This window comes from Eubalaena glacialis, chromosome 5 (assembly GCF_028564815.1).
Source record: "Eubalaena glacialis isolate mEubGla1 chromosome 5, mEubGla1.1.hap2.+ XY, whole genome shotgun sequence".
Taxonomy (NCBI): Eukaryota; Metazoa; Chordata; class Mammalia; order Artiodactyla; family Balaenidae; genus Eubalaena; species Eubalaena glacialis.
Window position 1 is genome coordinate 126175973 of NC_083720.1, and position 22770 is coordinate 126198742.

Below are 22770 nucleotides of genomic sequence, written 5' to 3' on the forward strand. Positions count from 1 at the left end.
ATCGTTAATGAAAGACTAGGGAGGAGGCCGTACAGAGAGAGAGGTTGGGGTCAGGAGAGCAGAGGGGCAGGATGTGTCGAGGGGCAGGGATGCCTCCAGGTATAGAAGAGGAAGCAGTGGGTGGCATGAGGTTGAGTGGGGTGGAGGTGGGCGCGAGCAGGAGGATGAGGGAGGGGCCTTGGCTCTGACGTAGGGGTGCTTCAGGAGAATGGAAGAGACAGTCCGGAGGAGGGAGTCAGAGGAGACTGCATGGGAGTGCAAGGGGCTGAAGCTGAGCCTTGGGGCCCAGCAAGGTTCAAGACCACCAACTCCCGGGTCCCCAGCCTGGCTTACAGGCTGACGAAAGGGGTGAATCCTTGTGTTTGGCCAGGGCAAGGCCCTTCTCACTGTGATCCAGGGCATCCTGGAAGACAGGGTGGGTATTTCAGTGGGACTGACAGATGGGGAGGATGGGGGTGAGGGGGTCTCCCCAAGATCAGAGAGGCGAGGGTCAGCATGATGATGATAATGGCTAACATTCCAGAGCACCGATCAGGCCCCTGCTAAGCATGAACTGGGCACACCAGCCCTGTGATCACGTCCATTTAACTGGCAAGGTTGTGCTTGCTTGGGGCCCCTTCACTGTTAGGACTTGAACCCAAACTGTCCAGTTTCCAGTATCTGAGGCTGCAGTCACTTGCTACATGAGCTAGAGAGGTGAGTGGGGAACGGACAGAGAGTGGGATGCTGAGTTCTGTTGTTAGGTGCGGGGCACTTGAGCAGATCAGGCTGGTGGGTGATAGAGAACTGGATGTCAGCCTCTTTCAATCCTGAGGGTCCTTGCGTTTACCTGGTCTTTGAACTGGATCTGCACGCCTGTGCTATGAGGTGGACGTTGTGAGAAAGCTGAGGTGGGGACAGGTGCGGGACCTGTCCCGGGTCACTCAGCAACCAGGTGGTGGCGCTGGCAGGAACCCAGGCCCTTCCTGGGTCCTGCCCTTTCACTTATGCCCTGCAGGGTGCTGGGGGGGGGGACTTTCACCTCCTTATAGGTTCATTCTGGGCATTTCTATGGAATAAAAGCTCATATCTAGCTTCAGAAACTCCCTCTCACCTCCCAGCAAGAAACCTCAGGTGGCTTCCACCTTCCCCAGTCTCTCCCATAACCCCATCCTCCTACCCCAGCCCCTTCTGGACTCCCCTGTCCCCACTGCAGTTTGGGGAGATGCCTGGAGTCCCCAGAAAGCCAGTTGAGAAGAGGAAAGCATCACAGAATTGCAGGAGTGAGAGAGACCAGCGGCACCTCCCACCTGTGGCTTGAACCACCCCCCAATCTCAGGCCAAGGGCCCCTTCAGCTTTGGTACCCCTTGGAGGCAGTCTGCACCTTTCCTACTCTCCCTTTCCAAACTGGTTTTGCTGAGCACCTAGGAAGGCCTGCTGGTGTGTGTGGGGGGCGGGGGAGGGCGGGGGGGGGGGGGTGTTGATCCATACCCAACACCTCTGACACACCCACTGGGGGCTGGGCTCCCTGCAGGGCGCTCAGTTCATCAGGCAAGGGGTCAGCTTGGAGGAGGTGGCAGCTCGCCAAAAGAGGGAACAAATAGCTTTTGAGCGCCTGCTCTATGTGAAGCACTGTGTAGGATGCGAGGGGGTGGCGGGTACACTTATGACTAAGGGAAGGGAGGGGGTAGGTTCCTGCCTGGCAGAGGGACGAGTGACCCGCACTTCCCAGCCTGTTTTTGGAGCGTACCCAGCACTGTTTCTCCACTTTATCTCACCAGTATGTAGAGAGGTGAGCATGAGAAGACATCTCGGCGCTCTGCCTGGAGGAGGCCTACTACCTCCAGCCATCTCATCCAGAGTTTTGCCTTGTTTGTAGGGTGCTGATTCTCCCCGCCCCACCAGTCCGCCCACTAGCTTCGTCCCACGGGTCCAGTTCTGCGCTCAGGAGGTTCCTGGGAATGCGTCTGCCTACCCTCTTTTACCAATGAACGGGGGCTCTTGTCCCTACTCCCCACCCCCGGTCTTCCGCCGCTGTGAGGTCTCCCATTCTCCAGATGCGCCTTCAGCCGCACCCCGCTCCCTTCCCTGTTCTTCTGGTCGCCGCGGCCCTCGGCCTGGCGAGGCTGCCCACCTGTCCTCCCCTTTTCTAATCTCCCCACCCATGGGCCGTCTCTTACACAACTGGAGTACCTGGGCACGCAAGGTGACCCTCAAAGGCTCAGCTGACCGTGTGTCCCCCAAGCTGGCCATCTCCTTCCTCCCTCCCCCGCTGGCACACCCAGGGACCAAAGGTGCCCACCCGCGAGGCCGGGAGCGCGGAGACGCAGCCTTTGCCGGGGCGCCGCCGCACCTGCAGGGTGCCGGGCTGCCCGCGCGCGCGGCGGGCTGCGCGGGCCGTGGGGGCGGAGGAGCGGGCGGCGCGAGGGAGGGGCCTGCGACAGTGGCGGCGGCGGCCCCAGCCCTAGCAGCCTGGCTCGGCCCCGGCTCGGTCGGCGCAGCGCCGCGCGCGTCCCCTCCCGCCGCCGCCGCCGCCGCCGCCGCCGCAGCCAGGCGCACCGGCACCAGGCCTCCGCCGCCGGGCGCACGGACGCAGCGCGCACCGCCGGCCGGGATGCGCTCTCGGGCCCCGGCCCGCCCCCACCCGCGGCCGCCGCCCGCCCGCCGCGCTCAAGCCTGACCGCGGCGCCCGTCCCGGACGCCCTCGCCCGTCCCCGGCTGCCCCCGGTCGCGATGCCCGCCCCCCGGGGCCCCGGTGGCCCGCGCCCCTGCTAGGCTGCGGCGGCATGGCCCGCGCGCCCGGCGCGACCTCTGCGGATTGCATCGGTGTGCGGCGGCGGGGCATGCCCAGGGCACCGGGCACGGCCTTCAATGGGCGAGGACACGGACACGCGGAAAATTAACCACAGCTTCCTGCGGGACCACAGCTATGTGACTGAAGGTAACGTACGTGTTGTCTGAGGCCCCCTCCGGCCGGCCGCGGCGTGGGGATGCCGTCGCACCGAATGCCCTCCGAAGGTTTGGACCGCGCGCTGTGTGTCGTGTCCCCCCACCCTACCCTACCCTACCCCGCCCCGGGTCCGGGAGGGAGGGAGCCCGAGGGCCCCGGCCTCCGCTGCCCCGCAGCCCGAGAGCGCAGCGCCCTCCTCCGCGCCGCCCTCCGGCAGGCAGCTTTCCGCCCCCAGGCCTGGTGGCATCCTGAATCGGCCCTGGCCCTCATATTTAAAAAGGCCACCTCTGCGGCTAATCTGGTGAAGAAATACCGGGGAAATTTAGTGGCTTAGAATACTGGGTTTGCCCTGCCCAGAGCCCACAGAATTTTCTAGGCTGCCCACTCCCTGGAGACGAAGTGGGACCCGGGGGGGGGGGGGAATCCATTGCCAGATTCCCCTAGAGGCTCGCGGTCTTCGGCCCCTCCCTGTGCCTCCAGAATCAGGGCCCCTTAGTGGGTGGGAGAAGGTGTCTGGTTTGGGGTTCATCTTTTATTCCTGTCGAGTTGAACTAAGACAGGAACAGCTGGCCCTAAACTGTCAGAATTTTCCCCCGAAGTGGGGCATGCCACCCCAAACAGGCCCTGCATTTGAAATCCCCTAAATTGGCCCTACAGCCCCAGCCCAACCGCCACTCCGAGGCTGGTGGCATCTAGAGGGTCAGCGGTCCTCTCTTATAAGCCTGTAACTTCCAAGGGCCCCTCTGCTCCACCTTGCCCAGGGAACGGTGGGGACAGCTCCCGGGCCGCAGCCGGGGGCCCGCGGAGTGGAGCCTCCATTGAGGATGGGGAGAGCTAGCCGCGGGGTGTCAGCATGCAGCGGTGGGGACACTTGTGCTGGAGACCTTCCCGGGTTAAGGGGCTGTCTGCATCTTCCCTGGGGGCTGCTGGACTGGCTGCAGAACTGTTTGTGGGTTTTGAACAAGAGGTCCCCTGGTGGGCGCCTCGGTGGGAGGGCCCCTGGGCATTGCGTGCCACGGGACTGGTGCGCGTGGGAGCCTGTGTCAGGAACCCGTGTGGGCTCGGAGCGGTCACTCGACTCCAGGGTGCCGTCCGCCGCGCTGATGCCTGGCTCCGCCGGAAACGAGGCCGAGGAGCCCGTAGCCCGAGCCCTGCGGAGGCCTGGGGAGCCCCGGGCCAGCGCGGGGTGGGCTCCCGGGCGTCCTGACCCAGGGGAGCAGAGGCTGGGTGTGTAACCTGGGCGGAGATATGCTGAAGAGTGGCGCTCCCCGCTCCCCGGAGGAGAACTGCCGAGTCACGCTTTGCTCTTGGGTGTGTGTAGGGAGAGGGGGCAGGGCTGCTCAGGCTGGGTGAGGGCTCTGCCCCAAGCTAGGGGTTTCGGGGGGGGGGTCCCCAGGCAGCTGAAAGCGGTCCTTTGTCGCCTGCCTTGGAGAGGCTGAGGAAGAATCAGCGTGTTTCCTGGGTGTTCTTTCTGCTGGCAGCCTGCTGAGAGGCAGAGGTAAAAGGCTGCTGGGTTGCTGGCAGGTGCCCCAGTGGTCTGGCTGGAGCCAGGAGAGAGAGGGGATCTTGGCAGGTTATTCTGGTCCGGTTTTCCGGAGGAAGCCTCCGTTTTCCCATCTCTACATTGAGGATGATGGGACAGGGCACTGGGCTCCGTGATTTAAAGTATTTAAAAAGCACTGCCTGACTCATAGTGGACATTTGCAAACCCTAATTCCTTCTTTATTCTGTCTCCCCCTGTTTCTCTCACAAATTCACCAGCTCTTAGAAGGGAGGAACAAGGGAGAAGTGCATAGTTATCAGAGTAAGAAGTGATGATTTTAATTCTTCATTCATACAACGCATATTTACCAAGTACCTACTATGTTCTGGTCAGTTTTAGCCCTGGGGACTGGACACAGGTCCTGCCCGTGGGCAGCCTGTATTCTAGAAGGGAACGCCGTTACGTGGATGGATCTCTTTTCCCCATCTGTGAAATGGGAGTGAATAATACCATCCTGCCTAGAGGTATTAAGGTTTCTGTGAGGGTCAGTTAAGATGGTGGATGAAAGAGCCGCCTCGGAACTACAAAACTACTTGAGCGCCTGGCAGCCCAAGTATGTGGAGGACCCATTATGTGCTGAGGCCTCACAGGAGCTCCACATACCCCGCATCCCTATTTTATAGATGAAGAAACTGAGGCGTGGCCTTTGTCCACGTCCCAGATTGAATGCCAGAGTGTGGAAGGCACAGAGCTCAGGTCCTAGGGAACCTAGGAACAAGATCTGACGTTCCCGCCCTTGAGAAAGCAATAACAATAATTATTAGAATTATATGAGATTTCTGGCCTCTCTGCATGAAAACAGACTTTCGCACTGTTGCATCTTGCCTGCATTTTGTGCTCAGAGCACAGAGTAAGTTACAGATTTGGATGTCAGACAGACTTGTATTCAAATCCTTCTTCTGACTCTGCAGGTGCTGTGCAACCTCGGACAAGTTACTAAATGTTTCTGAGCTTCACTTTCTCCCTTTAAAGGGAGGAGTAATAGTGACTCATCTTACAGGGTTGTTGGAATGATCAGTGGTTTTGCTAATTTAGGAAGCACCTGGCACAGTGTTTGGCCTGTTGGAAGCACTTAAGAAATGGCACTGTTATCATTTAAAAGTCTTGTTCCTGGAGGAGCTTCACAAGCAAATAATGGATGCTGGGAGTCTGTAAAAGAGCCAGGTGTACAAATTCCTGTTCCACCTGGTCACTTGGCCACAAACACTCACAATACCCCAGTGGCTCTGATCTACTTCCTGTTCCTTAAGCAGGCAGTTTTTTCTTTCTCTTGGGGTATTTGCACTGGCTATGTCCACTACCTGGAACACCCACTTCCTGCTCTTCCTTCTCATCCTTTAGGTCTCAAGTTAAACGTCATCTTCACCAGTGCGAGTCTTGCTCGAGTTCCTCAATTTCTTCTTGTAAAATCTCAAATACCTTGGGGAGAGTTTAGGTTTTGTTAGTCATTCACACTTTAGTGTGAATTAGAGCAGCTTTTTCCCCTCTAACTCTTAGCTCAGCTCAGCTGATTGAGGGCAGTTGTGATGATAAGGCATGAGTGCATGTCACTGTGGGGCACAGAGAACTTGGCAAGGATGGGTGAGTGTTGGGGAGAACAGTACAGTTGACAGTGGACAGTGGAAGGACCTGAGCCCTAGAGAAAGGGGCCCCAGGGATAGGAGAATGCCAAAGAGTCTCTATTTAGGCTTTTTTCAAGAGCCAGATATGGCTCTAGGAAGGACTCTTCCTGGCTGTGTTCTCTTGCTGCAGCCCCAGGACTCAGCTTTAGGGTGGTTAAATAGACATTTTTAGGCTAGATCGAATCTACAAAATACATTCATCCTCCTTCATGCAGTAGCATTTACCAAGCACATACTTTTCTGAGTCTGGCCCTGGGCAGGCAGTGATGGACCAGTGTACTCCCATCCCCCTTGCAGTGACTGGTCCCAGAATGGACGTGGGAGTCCTTTCTGGAGGTTGAGTGGAGAGTAGAGAGAGCTGCAGGAAGCTGGTCCCTCTCTTGTGATGGAACACAGAAGCCTCCATTGCTGCTGGCGGCCACCTTGAGACCATGGAGGGAGCCAGTCTGAAGCCAACAACACCGTTGCTGGCAAAGCAGACAGTCAGTGGGAACTGGGGACGTTGGTGACATCTGTGACTCCTGGATTAACCAGGCCTGATGTCCACCCCACCTCTGGGCTTCCAGTTCCGTGAGCTGTTACATTTACTCATTGTTTCAAACTTTCAACCAAGTCTCTGTTACTTGCAGCCAGCAGTACCCCGACTCATACAGCCCTTACTGACTGTCTGGAAAACAGAAAGGCTGCCCTGTCACTCACGAACAAGATGCGAGATACATAAAACCAGGAGGGATGCTGATTTGTTTGCTTTCTGTTTTAGAAATCCTCTTTGATTTCTTTCATGCACTCGAGTCCAAGTTGCAGAGTTCTGATTTCCCCTCCTCGCATTTCCAGCCAGATGAGGTATCCCAAGATCTGGTGTCAGGAGATCTGCATTCCTGGTGGGGTCTGGAGACCTGCCTTCCCAGTGGGGTCTGCTCTGGGTCTGTAATCTTGGGCAGGTTTCTCTGAGCCTTAGTTTCTTCTCCAGGTTGTTCCTTAGATCACTTGAAACAAGGGATGTGCAATTATTTGATGCTGTAGCATCTTCTCTGTGGACTCCCCACCGTGCTTCATGAATGGAATATGTTCAGTGAACTCATGGCATTAAATGGCTTGGTGTGTGTGATTGTGCCCAGCCCAGGGCCTGGGGCACAGTCAGTACTTAATAAATATTGTCCATAAATAACTATGTCTGTTCTTTAGGGGTTAGAGTTAGACTAGCCCTTAGAACTGTCATCAGACTGGCTAACCGAATTCCATCTCCACCCCCAGGGAAATTGGACTGAGAGGGGAGGTTACGTCTGGCAGTGACCTGAGCCAGCCCAGAAGGAGAGCGGAGAGCCAGCCTTTGATTTTTGAAATCTTTGTTCCTTTTGCTTCCACTTAGGACCACCCCTTCCATAAGTTTGCCTGGGTTTTCACCAGCTCATGTTGTCTCCACTTCAGGGAAGGAGGCTGCAGTGGGACACCGGTGGCTGTCCCCCATTAAGTCACATCACCTCTCTGAGCCTCAGTTTCCCTGCATTGCTTCCTGCCCTGGGTTGTCACAAGGTTCTCAGGAGCAAAGACCATGTGGACTCCAAAGGTCCACCCTTGGGAAGGGGTTATTGTTATCAGTTTCCCCAAACTGTCAAGGAAGCCAGCCCTCGCTTAAAGGTTGGTGCAGTAACCAAGTAGGGGTTTTCTCATTTTCTTGCTGCAAGATGGAAATCAAATGCTAATAAAATGTTTCCGCATCATCTCCTGGTTTTTACTTGCTACAGTTTTTGGTTTTTATCCTTAAAGTCAGCAGAGCTAAGGGATGTTTCTCTAAGGTGTTTAGGTCTTGACACCTGAAGCGTGGCTGTGTGAAATGCTGGGGCTTAAAGGGGAGGATTACAGAGTAACAATGCAGATGAAGAGGAAAGAGCAGCCTCTAGATACATGTTGTTAGCCATTTGCCACAGCTCCTGCCCATCTTTTTTAAATGCCCATGTCTGTTTTTAATAAAAGCTTTAATCTCTCTATATAAACCATTTGGAAGGGTACTTTTAAGCATGAGGTTATAAGAATTTTCCAGTGCTTTGCTGCAGAGCTGGTGTCCTGAGTGTGCAACCCGTGTAGGTCCCATATTCGGAAGGACCAAGAACCCTGCGCTTGGTTTAATTCTCTGCTGTCCCCATCTTGAAATTTTTAATAATTGTATCTTTGAACCCGTGTTTTGTAAGTGACATCTGATGGGACAATGGAGCACACCTGTGAACAGAAGTGACACATGCAACAAGCGATTCCACTGTTCCTTGTGCGGCTTCCGTAACATGCTTACCTTGTGTCACTTTAAGTGTCATGGAGCTCCCCAGCATCCTGGGGCCACCAGTATTCTGCGCATAGGCACCGATCAGCATGTCTGTGGTTGCGTAAACAGGGGCACTGACAGCTCGAGAGGCCACGCTTTCCTTTTGCATCAGAACTTGTTTTGAATGCAGAAAGGAGGCAGTGATATTCTAAGAAGCATAAGAACCAAGGAACCCTATCATATCCTTTGTTACTCGTGTGACATCCTTGGGCTAGCTAATCATCGCTTCTGAAAATGATGGCACCAAAAGAAAGGGAAAGATAGACAACCATAGTTCCTGTTCCCTTCAACCGTCATTCATCGAGGGTGGAGGTGTGTGCCTAGAACGTGCAAGCGTCAAAAGGTGAAATAAAATGTGCAGTGTTTCCACTGCTCTGGTAAGAACAAGCTACGTACGCCTGTAGGAGCTACCAGATACGAATTGTGTAATTCAGGGATTCTGCATTCGAGTTCAGTGCTCTTCTATCTGCATTTAAAGCTGGAATTACACAACAGAATGAGCGATAAAATTCATGCTAATAATTTAAACTTTTTTTTTTTCAATTGTCATTAAATAGCAAATAACTAAGACAAGTCATGGGGAAAAAATGAGAAAGCTTTATATTTTTGTACTTTTAATGATACTTTTCCCTGCTTTTTATCCTCTGCCTTTTCACTTTGCACTGGCCTCCACAAATGCTAGAGATGGCCCTATTTTGCTGTAGGGAGGAGGCTGGAATTCCTGGGAGGGTGGAATCCTTGGCCCCGCCTCTCACCCCCTTGGCTTTTGTGATTGGTGGAACTGGTGAGAACCTGTCACTCATTGGACAATTTTTCTCTGTTGGGCGGGGCTATAGTATTGAAGGTCTCTGCTTCACCCCTACCCATGGGGCCCCAAGAAGAAGCCTATGTTTCCCTCATTTCAGAGTCCAGCCTTTAGACCTGTCTCTCCCCACAGGCCCAAGAGGTGGGGCAGTGGAGTAGGGTTCCCTAGCTCATTCCCCACCGCGAGTTTACCATTAAGAAAGAAGAATTTTTTTGATTTCCTTCTTGTCCATCTTCCCTGTGTGTTCTCAAATCCTAGCAGGGAAGGGGTGTGTAACTGGTTACCTCGGCCCCGCCCCCAAATTCCATCATTTTATTGGCTGCACACTCTTCCTGTGATAGATGTCATAGTTCAACTCTTCACCCCCGATTGATGGATAACTAGGTTGCTTATTTTCTTTTATAACTAACACTGAGGGAAGGAATGCTATGTGTGTAGGAAGACACCCTATTCCCATCCCTCCCCCCAAATCTGGAATAATTTTCTTCAGAGAGAGTCCTGCACATGCAATTTTACGTAAAAATTATGAACGTGTTTAATGTTCTTGACACACATTGACAAACTATTCTCCAGAAAGTTTCCCTATTTTACCTCATGCTGATCAGCATTAGGTATTCTAATTTGTTTGACCTTTGCAAATATCATAGATGAAAAATATTTGTTTAAATTCATGTCTGAATACCAATGAGGTTGAACGTTTTTTCCCCTTTTGTTCAACAGACATTTACTGATCCCCCTTAAATGCCAGGGGGAGGTTAGATGCCAGACGTACAACATTGAAGAACAAAGTCATTCATGCATTCGTTCATTCAACAAACATTTCTGGAGCACCCACTATGTGCTAGGCACAGAAGAAGCCCATGTCTCTGGGCAGGGAGAGTGAAGTGGGAGTGAGAGGAAGGAGGGAAGAGAGCTGAGGCCAGAGCCCCAAGGTTCACCAACATCTAAGGGACAGAGAACGAGAATTCTTGGTGGCCACCCACGTGGGAGATAAAACAGGAAGGCTCTGGAGTCACAGAACCAAGAGAATCCTGGAAGGGAAGGGAGAGAGAGGGGGCTGGCAGGAAGAAAGCTGGATCACCCAGCCTTAAATGCTGCCAAGCAGCCAGGACAACGTTGGGAAGCATCTCTCAGGTGCCCACACCCACCCAGCACCTGGTTCCCTTGGATTCTATTTGGTGATGCCATCTCTCCATGAGCCTTTATAGTCTGCACCCCTAGTTCTCCCCGTTGGCACGCAGAAAAGGTTGCTCTCTGTGACCTGCTCTCCAGGAAGGCTCCTCACCCACCTGACACCCCCGCCCCAGTCTTCCTGCCCTGGGATAAATGCTTCAGGTCCCAGAAGGCACCATTTCTAGAGCTCCACGCTCCTGGTTTCATTTTGTGGACACAGGCCAGGCTGTGTCTTTGAAACATGGGCCCATCTCTCCCAGGATCTTGGATGCCAGTGAGAGAGTGGGCTGCCTCAGGATGGAGTCTGGAGTTGCTGAAGCAATCTGCCAGCCCCACAGCACCCTGGGGTGTCCTGTTAATTAACCTTGGTCTCCTCACCAGTCAGCCCTTGTGCAAAATTACTCACCTGGTCTTCAGCATTAAATAATTATGAAACGAACATAATAGCCATTATTATGATCGACCATTTACTGATGCCAAATTTGATACTGAGTGCCTCATATTATTGGATCCTCACAAACCCCAGTGTGTGTGTGTGCATGTGTGTGTGTTTTACCCCATTTTACAACGGAGAAGACTGAGGCTTGGGCACTCGCCCAGCGTCACATGGTTTGTAAGAGGCAGAGCTGGGGTTTGAATGCCGGCCATCTGCCTGCAAACCCATCCTCCTGACCTCCACATTGCCTGGTTGGACCAACAGGGAAGGGACAGGTGGCCCATTCAGTTCTGGTTCTGCACCCAGCTTCAGAGGGTCTCGCAGTTTGAACCCAGGACGGCCTGGCACGGTGCTCGCGCTGGACACATAGCAGCACTGCATCTCTCCTAGCCGCACGTGGTGAAGGTAATCCACATGGGTCAGTGGAAGAAGGGATCCCCTCCACTGCATCAGTGGGGGAGATGGTCACAGTTCTATAGAGGACAGGTGCTTTGGCACTAAAGGGAGTGGCATTCACAGGGTCGGGAGTGATGGCGTGCTGAGACACAGATTTCTAGTGCATTCCAGGCAGAAAGAATAGCATGTGCAGAGTTACACGTGCTTGTCCCTTGACATCTGGGCTCCTCTACCTGAACATCTGGGCTCCTCTACCTGAGCCCAGGTTGTAGTTGCCAGCCTGCCTGGGGACCAGGGCCCACCTGGGACCTCTGTGCTGCCCAGGATGGCATTGCCTCCTTGCACAGTGGGATCCATTGTCCTGCAGAACCCTGGGCTGAATGGCACATTGAGGCAGAACAAAGGCTGCTCAGAGGTTCCGGCTGCCCCAAGCAGGGATGGGATCTCCAACTGCAGACCAGGGCCTCCTGTGAACCAGCCTGGCCTCCTGCATCCTCCGGCCCCCACGCCCTGCAGAGGTTGCAGCCCTGACCCCTGGGGCTGCCAGCCCTGAGCTCCGCTCCTGGGCACGGCTGTGAGCCTTTGGCAGGTTCTTCAGCTTCTGAACCAGTCTCCCCATCCCTAAAGGAGAGGGTGAACTACTAGCCACCTGGGCTTTTAGAATTAAGTGCAATAATGTGCGTATTGCACTTACATCTCAATAAAAGGGAGCTACTTGTGTTGTCATTATCAGCTTTTGAATTTCCTTTTATAATTTCAATAAAGTTTTAATGAAAACTTCCAAATATGTACAAAAGTAGAGAAAATAGTATGTTGAATTGCTCCTCATCCATCCCCTCGCTTTTCAGCTGCTCTCAAGGTTTTGCTGTACTTTCTTCATTTACTTTCCCATCCTTTTGGCTTAAGAATATTTAAGTAAATTCAAGACTCCTGTCATCTCACCCCTACATCAGCAGGCATCTCTGAAAGGTGAGGGCATTTCTTGCATAACCAAGTACCACTATCTCACTGAACAAAATGAGTACGAATTTCTTTCAATCTAAATTCTGGTCCATCTTAGTTAAGTCAACTATACTTCCATAAAAAATAAACAAACAGGTTGATTGATTCTGGTTCATCTTAGCCATGTCTCCAGTTATCTCAAAAACGTCTTTTTATAGTTGGTTGGTTTGACCCAGGATCTAAAGTCCTGCATCTGCATTTGCTTGTTCTGTCTCTTAAATCTTTTCTGATGGAGACCAGTCCTCCATCCTGACTTGATAAAGACATTCGTTACTGTTTCGTAAGGATTACAGTTTCATCCCCACAGTCCGTAATCCCTTTCTGAATCCCAGTTGCCTGACGGGACCGGATGCTGACAGGTGTTTGCCTGGATCCTGGGAATCCCCTGGGCGTGCCCCTCTCTTTTAAGGACCCCTCCTCATCACTGATCAGCCGGAAGATGCTGGAAAGGTTGTTCAGCAGTGCACACCATCTCCACCAAGAGCTACCCAAATTGCAGACTCATGAGCAAAATAAATGGTTTCTGTTTGAAGACATTGAGTTGTAAGGTTATTTGTTATACAGCGATAGGTAACTGGAATAGTCATAGATCCCCGAAATTGAATTCCCGGTACTGCCCGGCTTCTTCTGAGGCCCCTTCTCCAGCTGCTGTGCTCTCTCCTAGATTCTGTGGCTCCTTCAGGACCTTCCAGTAACTTCCTTCTTGCTTATGTTAGCCTGAGTCAATTTCTGTTCCTTATAACTAAAGAACCTTAATTCCCAGTCTCAGGCAGGAGGGGTGACTCAGCTCAGATCATAAGACAGGACTGGAACCTGGCCTTTCTGAAACATTGGACCGGAGTCCTGCCTCATGAAACATCAGCGGATATATATCTTGGACATGCCTGTTTCCTCTGTACACAGCTCAGCACCTGGTACCCACCTGGTGCCCGCTAGGTGCTGGATAAATGTGTGTTTGAATGACTGAGTGAACAAATGGCATGTCTTCAGATCTGACCCCAGAGTAGTCCAATTTTTTTTCCAAATGCCACGCCCTCCACCTGGCGATCTTCACTTTGCACAGTTCCAATGTGTACGGATTTCAGTCACCACAGTTTTGTTCAATAATGCCAGTCCCGCAATCACATAGCCCAGATTTCAGCTACCACAAAATGGTAACTGTGAGTAATTGCATAAAGTAGAAACTTCGCCACTCGCTCTCCAGCCCACAAATCACTAAGTAAATAACAGATGAGTATTGTGATCTGAGACCAAGTCACTTCTTTCAGTGTCTGTCTCTGGTTGGTCCCTGAGTATCTGTTGGTTCACACATAGACAGCAAAGCATGTGGTGATGTTGCCTCCTTGTTTCCTGGTGATAAACCCACATGACATTTTACAAAAATGGATAGTCAAAGGAGGAAATTTGGCCCACAAAGATGATGCTCAGCAAAAAAAAAAAAAAAAGGAAGAAGAAAAGTAAAAATGCTGGCAGAGAAATTTGGATTGGATGTAAATGGAGTTATAGAGGAAACTGCTGATTCTGGGAACGTTGAAGCTGTGACCATTCGAGACTCTTATATGCAGCCAGGGGAACTAAGTAACTAAGTCAAGGTGAACTTATTGACATAAATGAGAGAAGTGCCTGTGACAGAAAAAATGAAGATGTCTCAGGGGAGGTGACGCTGGCAGCACACTTCATGCTAAAGGAACTCTTGAAGATATTTCACAGTGTTGAAAGTGCAGAGGATAGAATCTTGGAAGCTGATCTAAACTTAGAAAGGCAGTTCTTCAAGGCATAGAAAAGATGTTTGCCCAGCATCGCAAGTTATCCAACAAGCAGAGGAAGCCAGCACTGTTGAAACTAGTCTGGATACATTTTTTACAAAGAAATAACACACTTGAATTCTCAATGTTTCTAATGTTTTACATGACTGTGTACTAAATAAAATATTAGCTTTACTCTTTTTTTATTACCCTATACATTTATAACCATCAGTAAGAGAGTTTTTAATGTCTTTAAAAAGTTTTTTTTTAAGATCTTGGAACTTTTGTACTTTCCACATTGATTATTAAGATCACTTTGAGGGTTTCAGCTTGCATGGTCAGTTTTAGGGTTCCACACAGTTGGGCAAAGTGAGGTCTCCCTGAACTCATGCCAAATGGGCAGTGTCTATCCTGTGTGGCCCTTCCACATGTCAAGGGCATGGTGATGTTAAACCATGGCTGGAGGATTGGAGTCAGTATCCTCCTTATTGAAAGCAGCTCAAGAATATTAAATAACTCAAATTCCTCACTGCAAAAATGATTAGGCAGCCAGTAGATCACTGGGAGAGAGGCACTTCCGTCCACTGTTTTCACTGTGCAGATCACTAGCCAGCCTGTCTGCTTCGGGAACAATCCATCATGGAATGAACTGGCTGAAAGAGTCAAGGGCTGAGCGATAGTTGTTCCTACACCAGCTTTCAATGTGAAAGGTGATTAAAAAAAAAAAAAAAAACCTGAATATTTTCCCCAAGGAGAGGTAAGCCTCTTTATTGAAGCTGTGAAAATATAATCCGTCATCATAAGGTGTCCCATATTGTCGTACTCTGGGAGCTAAGGTGCATGTATGTTAAGATGCTCCTTGCAAGATTTTAATTTTCTTTATTTTATCTCATTGCAGAAACGTTTGAAAATGCAGAAAGTAGAATAAAGAGGGGGAAAAAATAACATCCTTGACTCCATTGCCCCAGAAACATTGTTCCAATTTTGTTCTATTTCTTTCTTACTGCCCCCCTGTAGATTGTAATATAAATACAGTTGTTTCTTTTAAAATATTTAACGTGCTGAAACAGTCCCCTCTATTATTACAGACTCTGAGTAAACAGTTTTTAATAGCTGCGTAGTAGTCCATCATGTAGATTAAATTACTTATTCAGTAACTATGTAGGCTTCATCCACCAGACTGGGGTTTGTTGCCTACAGTGGGTATGTGGGTGGGGAAGGAGGATACAGGAAAGAGGAGGAATAAGACACACCTCCTCCCCTGAGAACCTCTGGAACCAAGGAGACATGAACAGGTGATCATAATACAGTGTGATGGGAGCTGGGATGCAGTGGGGTCCTGCCGCAGCCTGGGAGCAGATGGGCGGAGAGGCTGAGTCCAGAGCAGAGGAGCAGCTTGTAGGGAGTAGGGGAGAAGGCATCCCAGGCAGTAGGGGTGTTATGGACAGAAGTTTGCAGGTGAGAAACAGTATGGCTCTAGGGTTGCCGGAGCATTAACTTGTGGGTCTTGGAGCTCCTGGGCAGTTGTGGTGGACGAACAGACAAAGGGGCCTTGGTAATCTGTCCAGGCAGAGAAGAAAGAGGGAACCGAGAGTGACCAGAGGTCTCTGGGAGATTAGAGAGTGAAGTGGGGGAGTGAGGTTCAGACGGAGATGAGAGCACTTCCAGGAGAGGCGAGAAAGCCCCGGTGAGGCGCCCAGAGCCGGCAGTGGAAAGGGATGGAGGTGACGGCGGCTGGAAGGAGAGGTTGTCGAGGCAGGGCTGGGGCAGCGTGCATGGTGGAGAAAGGAGGGTTGAGCCTCCTCTCATCGTCTCTGGTTGATACCAGCCTGTTCCTAAGGCTGGTAGGTGCGGATGACAGTGCGTAGAGGGTGGAGAGACCGCCCACTCTCGGACACTCATATCCCAACTTTGGGTGTTTTAAATTAAGATGTGATGAGCATCCTTGAGAATGTACATTTTTTCTGTATTTCAGGTTATTCCTATCTCTGTCTATCTGGGAATGCAATTTCTTCATGAAAACATAGGAGTGTTTTTAAAGGGCTTGAATAAGGATTTGAATATCATGTCTACTAAACTAAAAATAAAATGTATCAAAATTTTTCATGTGGGTGATCTTTAAAAGAGTCAGTCCACATGTATAATGCAGCTCTGGAGTAATCTGTAGATTACAGCAAACCCATCAGTCTCTGTCTCTCTTGCTTTAAAAAAAAAAAGGATCAATTTCAGCTCCAGTACATGGTGACTTATGGCTGTGATCATTGTCTCTTGATGTGTGTCTGATGGGTGATGGGGCTTTGGCTGCACAGGAGAGGAATTGTGCTGTGACCCTTTTCCAGCGTGTACAGGTATCTCGTCTTCATGGTAGAATAGTAATGGCGATGGCCATGACGAGGGAAGCTACCATTTCTTGACTGCAAGGATGTCATGAGACATATGTTTATGATCTCATCGGAACTTTATACCCACTATGGGAGGTGGTGGGAATGACCCCCTTTTATATCCCAGGAAACGGAGCCCCAGAGAGGTCAGGTCACACACCTGAAGTCACACAGTGGTGTCATGGTTACTACTACTATGCAACAAATCGTTCTAAATCTTAGTGGCTTAAGACAACAGCGGTTTTATTATGTGCCCTGGATTCTGTAAGTCAGGAATTTGGGCAGATCTGTTCTACATGGCAAATGCTGCATCTTCCTTCTAGGCTGCTGGGCAGGCTGCTCTGGGGGTGGGAGGGTCCAAGACGGTTTCGCTCACGTGTTCTGTGTGTGGTGGGGCTGGTTCCCTGGGGACCATAGACGTGGCCTCTCCAGCATGGCAGTCTCAGGGCACTGGGACTCCTTGGGTGGCAGCTGGCTTTGCTAAATCAGGTGTCCCAGGATCCAGGTGCGAGATCTGACTTGCTGACCTCCTCGGAGTCTCCCATCACCAGTTGTGTGACTTTAATTCAGTCAAGTCACAGGCTGGCCCGGGTTGGAGGGGAGTTAGATTCTGCCTTTGGATTCGGGACAGGCCAGGTCACACTGTGGAGAACAGATGGGATGGGAGACAGTGCTGGGACCCGCTTTGAGAAGCAGTCTGCTGCAGACAGCCGGCTGAGCCAAAATCCATACTGGGATGTGTCTGACCTTGAAGGTGCTGCACCTCCCTTGTCTTCCTGACCAGTAACAGGATGCAGAGACCTTGTCCTCCAAACCATTTCTCTGTTCAAAAGTATGAAAAGCATCCCATACTTTTGCCTATTTAAATACAGAGTTTGTGACAATGTGGATCAACCTTGAGGTCATTATGCTAAGTGAAGTCATACCATATGATCTCACTTATATGTGGAATCTAAAAAAGTCAGACTCAGAGAAACAGGGGCTAGAATGGTGGTTGCCAGGGGCTGGGAGTGGAGGAAATGGGGAGATGTTGGTCAAAAGGTCCAGTTATAAGATGGATAAGTTCTGGGGATCGAATGTATAATCTATACATTATATAATATAATATATAATCTATAGTATAATCTATAGCATGGTGACTATAGTTAATAATACTATATTATGTATTTGAAAGTTGCTAAGAAAGTAGATCTTAAATATTCTTACCACAAAAAGAAATGGTAATAATGTGATGGGATGGTGATGTCAGCTAACAACATGGTGGTAATCATTTTGTAACATATAAGTATATTAAATCAACACATTGTATACCTTAAACTTATTCAGTGTTATTTGTAAATTACATCTCGATAAAGTTGGAAAAAATAAATACAGAAAACAGGAGGTGAGTAAAAGCTTTTTTTAGGAGGTAGACTAGATTCCCACAGACCCGCCTCCCTGTGTGCATCAGGCAGAAGTTATTGATACAAATGGGGGTCAGGTCGGGGTGCACCCTGTCAGTCACTGCCCCACCCCGGCCCTTCCCCGCTGCAGGTGTGCTGTGCTATGCGATGCCCACATCTGGGATGATGGCCTTGGGTGGAGCTGTGCTTTCCTTCTTGGCAGCCCCCTGTCACGGGGGGAAGACTGCAGAAGGGAACAGGTGAGCTAGCTGGGTTTTCTGCTCAGCTTGACTCTAAGGACACACCGACCTCCTGGATCATCTTATTTGCCCAGCCTCGAGGAAGTAGTTTTATTGGAAACCGTTACAGCCTGCTGACCTGTCCCAGACACGGCCCACGTGGCATCCACCCAATGGGTAATGGGGACCACTGTCTGAGTGTGTGTGATGGAAGGGAAGGAAGCCACCCTGCCGTTTAGTGAGAGTGCATGCGTGCCTGCCCCAGGCTGGGTGAGCAGTGTCCAGGCATTGCCCCTGGGGCAGGCGCTGTCATTGTCCCAGATGGGGAGCTGGGAGCTTGGGGAGGAGAAGGGACATGCCGAGTCTAGGGCTCTCGTCCAGTCTTGTTCTGAATGAGAGGTGGATTAGCATCATCTTAAAATCATCGCTGTGAGTCCCAGGCAATGATCTTTCCCCTCCATGCCCTTCTCCTCTGGGGGTGGGGAGGGGACACTGGGCCACATCAGAGGCTCCCACCAAGCTCTCAGCCTCAGGGTAAGTGTGTGGGGGGATCCCTTTCCTCTGGGTGTCAGCAAAGCTAATGGAAAGAGTCTCTGTCCACCAGGGTGCAGGTCACAGGACAGGCGGGCACCTTGGTTTGGCTGCCGTGTATGGGCTCAGCCTGCCCGCTCGGACCCTGGCCAAACAGACCCCAGCTGTCAAGAGTCACATCTTTAATTTTTTTTTTAAAAAAATAGCTCGATTAAGATATAATTCACATACCATGTAATTCACCCATTTAAAGGGTGGGTTTTTTTATATATTACTCAATTTTTAAAAAATTGTAGTAAAACATATGTAACATAAAATTTGCGATTTTAACCATTTTTAAGTGTACAATTCAAGGTCACTAATTACATCCATAATATCATGCAACCATCACCACTATCTATCTCCAAAATGCTTTTATTACTCAAACAAAAATTCCGCCCCCATTAAACAGTAACCCCCCTGCCTCCGCCCCGGTAACCTCTGAGCTGTTCTCTGTCTCCATGAATTTGCCTCTTCTAGGGCCGCATATAAGTGCAATCATACATTATTTGTCCTTTGTATCTGGCTTGTTTCATTGAGCAGAATGTCTTCTAGATTCATCCATGTTGTGCAGCTGAGAAGGAGAGTAGATCTTTGAAAGCCCGAGCTTCTCTGGGGAGAAAACTCAATCATGAAGGTGGCTTGTTCTGCGGGAGGGAGAGGCGGGGAGGAGGGACCCCACCGTGCACCAGCCACAGCCCCGTCACACACGGCATGCTCCTGAGTGGACAGCTTCCCAAAGGCCCTCCTCTGCCCCAGCCAGGGGACACGGTGGGGACAGATCCACCACCCACCCCTGCCAACCATTGCATCTTCTTGTTGCGCCTCATCTCACTGAATTCTGAATAGCCCTGGAGGAGGGGGTGGTTCTGTCCATTTTACAGATGAGGGAACTGAGGGTCCCAGAAGTTAAGACCTCCCTCGGCCAGGAGGAGGCAGAGCTGGGGTACACTGGGGCTGGTTCCCAATGCCGCGGGCACTCCGATGCCTTCGAACTCCACTCCTTCCCTTTGGGGGCCCCTCCCCCCCATGCTTTGTCCCTGGTGCGTGTTCATCTGTAGAGTGGACGGGCACCAAGGGACTCAGGTGTCCACTGGCCATGCACAGTTGACCTGCCTTGGCCCCCCTCATGCCTCCATATCTTCAGCTCTAAATCGGGGCCAGAGGACTCTTGGGGTCTCCTCAAGGGTGGTCTGAGATAACACGTTATGTGCACCTGGTACTCAGAAAGGTCCCGTCAGCTGTTTGTCTTTCTGCTGCGCAGTGGAACCACAGAAGGAGGGAGCCACACCCAACACACCCACGCCTGTCAGCGCCCCAGGAAAGGATGCTCCAGGGTGGCTCCAAAGGCCTTGACCCTTGACTCTGACCCACCACAATCCCAGTCCTACCTTTTAACCAACCGAGGGTGACCTGCAGCGTGGCCATGAGGAGCTGGAGCCAGGCATGGGGGGGCAACCCATACAGGCGGTGGGCGGCAAACCTGCCAGGGTGGCAGCCTGGCCACCTCAGCCCCTCAGTCTCCTGCAGTCCTGTGATGTTCTGAGAGGGTCCTGATCTGTGCTGGGCCAGAGGGTGAATTGTATCTCCAGGAGAGCTTTGGGCCAGGACATCCGGCAGGACAGCAGGGCCCCAAGGACCCACATGGCTTTATGCCAAGGACTCAGTTGATAACTTTGCTTCCAAATGCTTTGGAGCATTTGTTGGAGCTGGGAGCCCCTGTGGTCAACCCTGTGAACCCCAGGCGTGCCTTGTTCTGGCATCTTCCCTACGAGTGACCCAATTTTCATTACTCCAAACTGGGACACTTTTCTGGCTACATGTGCTTGTCCATATGGGGACAGTGGGACGGCAGGTGATAAATTGGGGCAATGGCTGAAAACTGGGGGGTTGGACTTGTATCCTTGTAAGGGGCTGTGCAGCATGGTGACAGGCGACGACGCTGGGCCTAGAGACCCCTGCACAGGCCCAGGCTGTGCTGCTGATTGGCTGTGTGACCCCGGGGGAGCCGCACAGCCTCCCTGGGCCTCAGTTTCCTCATTTGTGGAATGAAGACTCTACATTGAGGGCATAGATGCCAGTGTGTTCTCTGAAGCAGGGGCATGTGTCGAAGGAGGTGGCATATGGGTATGAGGCACACACTGGGGAGCAGGGTCCCATGCAGACCCAGGAAAATGATCCAGTAGGACTTAGATGGGACGAAGGTGAAACGGGATGTGCCCCAGGAGCTGGGAAGTGAGGAAGAGCCGGCTGCACCCTAAGAGTTAAACTTCCATGTTCATACCTTGGCGATCTGATTGGTGGATGGATCTGATCGGGGGACATGCAAGTCATTCTGAAGGGACAGATGGCCGACGGGCCAGCAGGAGGTGGCTAGATCCATTTCTGTATCTAAGGAAGGCACATGTCTGGTTTTGCAACAAGCAGAGAGGGATCTGGTCCCCCCTGTCTCCCATCTAGGCTGCTGGGGACCCCACTCCCCAGCCCTCATTCTGGGGGGAGGGCTCTTCCGGACCCCCTCTACCCTCACTTGGCTACTGCTGGACAGTGGGGATGGGGAGTATATCTGATTTGTGGGTTTAGGATGAGTTGTGACATGAAGTACAGGCCTGGGTTGGGTCAGTGCTGCCTGCGCTGGGTGAGGTCCTTTCTGGGTTCTGGGAGAGCAGGTCCCACTGGGGTTTGCATGTACACCCCGTATGCCTGATGTATGCCTGATTCTACATACCTGACTCTTCTCTCCCCCTCGAGGCGTTTCACACTTGGACAGGAACAAGGGTGCCATTTACTGGGTCCCCAGAGCAATCCAACCAAGTCCCTCAGAGGACTGGGGACGGAGAGGGAGAGGGAGGGGGAGGGGGAGGGGGAAGGGTACTGAGTACAGTTGATGGGGCGCAAAGGAGAGAACATCCTTTGTCCTCCTTCAGCCTGGCCACCTCAAACCTGGCTGCATGGGACAGCTGGCACTGCGGCGAGGTGGCCGAGAATTAATTATGCTTCGGCTTTGTAAACAGGCAGCTATAAAAACCTATCAGCAGTGGAGCACCTTCTCCATGAAACAGGCTCAGCTGGATTTATAACCTGAGGCCTATCCTCCAGGGCTGCGCACAGAGAAGGAACAAAAGCCACGGCCCCCCGCCAGCTGGCCTGCCCCCTCCCACTCTCCCTGCCCCTCCCCTGACTACTCAGAGAGCCGATACTGTCCATTGCAAAGAGCACGGAAATCCAGGAAATGGAAGAGAAGGCACATTTGCTGTTAATGTTTTAGATGGAATTCATCACAATAAAAAGTTGGATTTAGTTGGAGAGCATAGGATGTTTAGGAGAGCAAATATCCGGAATAGGAAAACTTAATCGTGCTGAGAAGGCTGGCCTTATAGGAAGGGAAAGAGACTGACAGGTTTGAGAGAATTTACAGAAGATGTTCAGGAATCTTTGTTCATGGATTCACCCAGACAGCTCACAATTTATTAAGCACATACTATGTGTCAGGCGCTTTGCTGGGAGTGGGGAATATGGCCGTGGACATGACTGACAAGGTCCATGCCCTGAGGATTCCCTAGAACAGACAAGATGGACAAGAGGTCAGTGACGGGACAGTGGCAGGGAGGGACCTAGGGGCTGGGCTGCCCAGAGTGGGGTCCGGGTGGTGGGAAGTCAGGGAAGGCTTCCTGGAAGAAGTGGATTCATTCAGTGCATATTTATCAGTGCCTGCTTTGCACCGGCATTGAGACTGGTGTTGGGGATACAGGAGGTACAGGACCCCGAGCAAGTTCTAGGATCTAAAGGAGGAGCAGGAGTCAGGGGAGAGGGAAAGAGGGTTCCAGAGGGTGAGTAGGGATCAGTCAGTGTGAAGGGGGAGGCAGCGACAAGCCTCGTTCAAGACCCCCCGGGATGTGGAATTGTTATCTCTAATTGACAGACAAGGAAATGGAGGTGAGGGCTTCACAGCTCCTAAGTGAGTGGGCTGGGATTTGAAGCCAGGTCTTCGGATGCCAAATCAGCCCTCACTTAGGTCTGCACGGACCTCCTTACACTGAGGGCTCGGGGATGGGTACCATGTCCGGGATGGCACATGGGTTTGTTGGCCGGCTCTGCCATCAGCCTTCCTTCGTTATTGGCTGAGCTGCGGAAGGGCCGGAATCCCCCGAGCTGACCCACTGTGCAGATCATCTGGCGTTTCCTTCCAGCGCTTGGCAAGTGTTGAGAGTGCAGCTGAGCCATTGCTT

The 22770-nt window shown here is 51.5% G+C and overlaps 1 protein-coding gene across 1 annotated transcript in view; it reads left to right on the plus strand.

Annotated features, from left to right (window-relative positions):
* Positions 1 to 2851: 2851 nt before the first annotated feature.
* The window catches only part of PPP2R2C (protein phosphatase 2 regulatory subunit Bgamma), a 137424-nt gene continuing 117505 nt past the window's right edge, over positions 2852 to 22770 (plus strand). The window contains exon 1 of the mRNA XM_061191667.1: positions 2852 to 2921. Coding sequence (XP_061047650.1) covers positions 2852 to 2921 — 70 coding nt within the window. The remainder of the gene's footprint in view (positions 2922 to 22770) is intronic.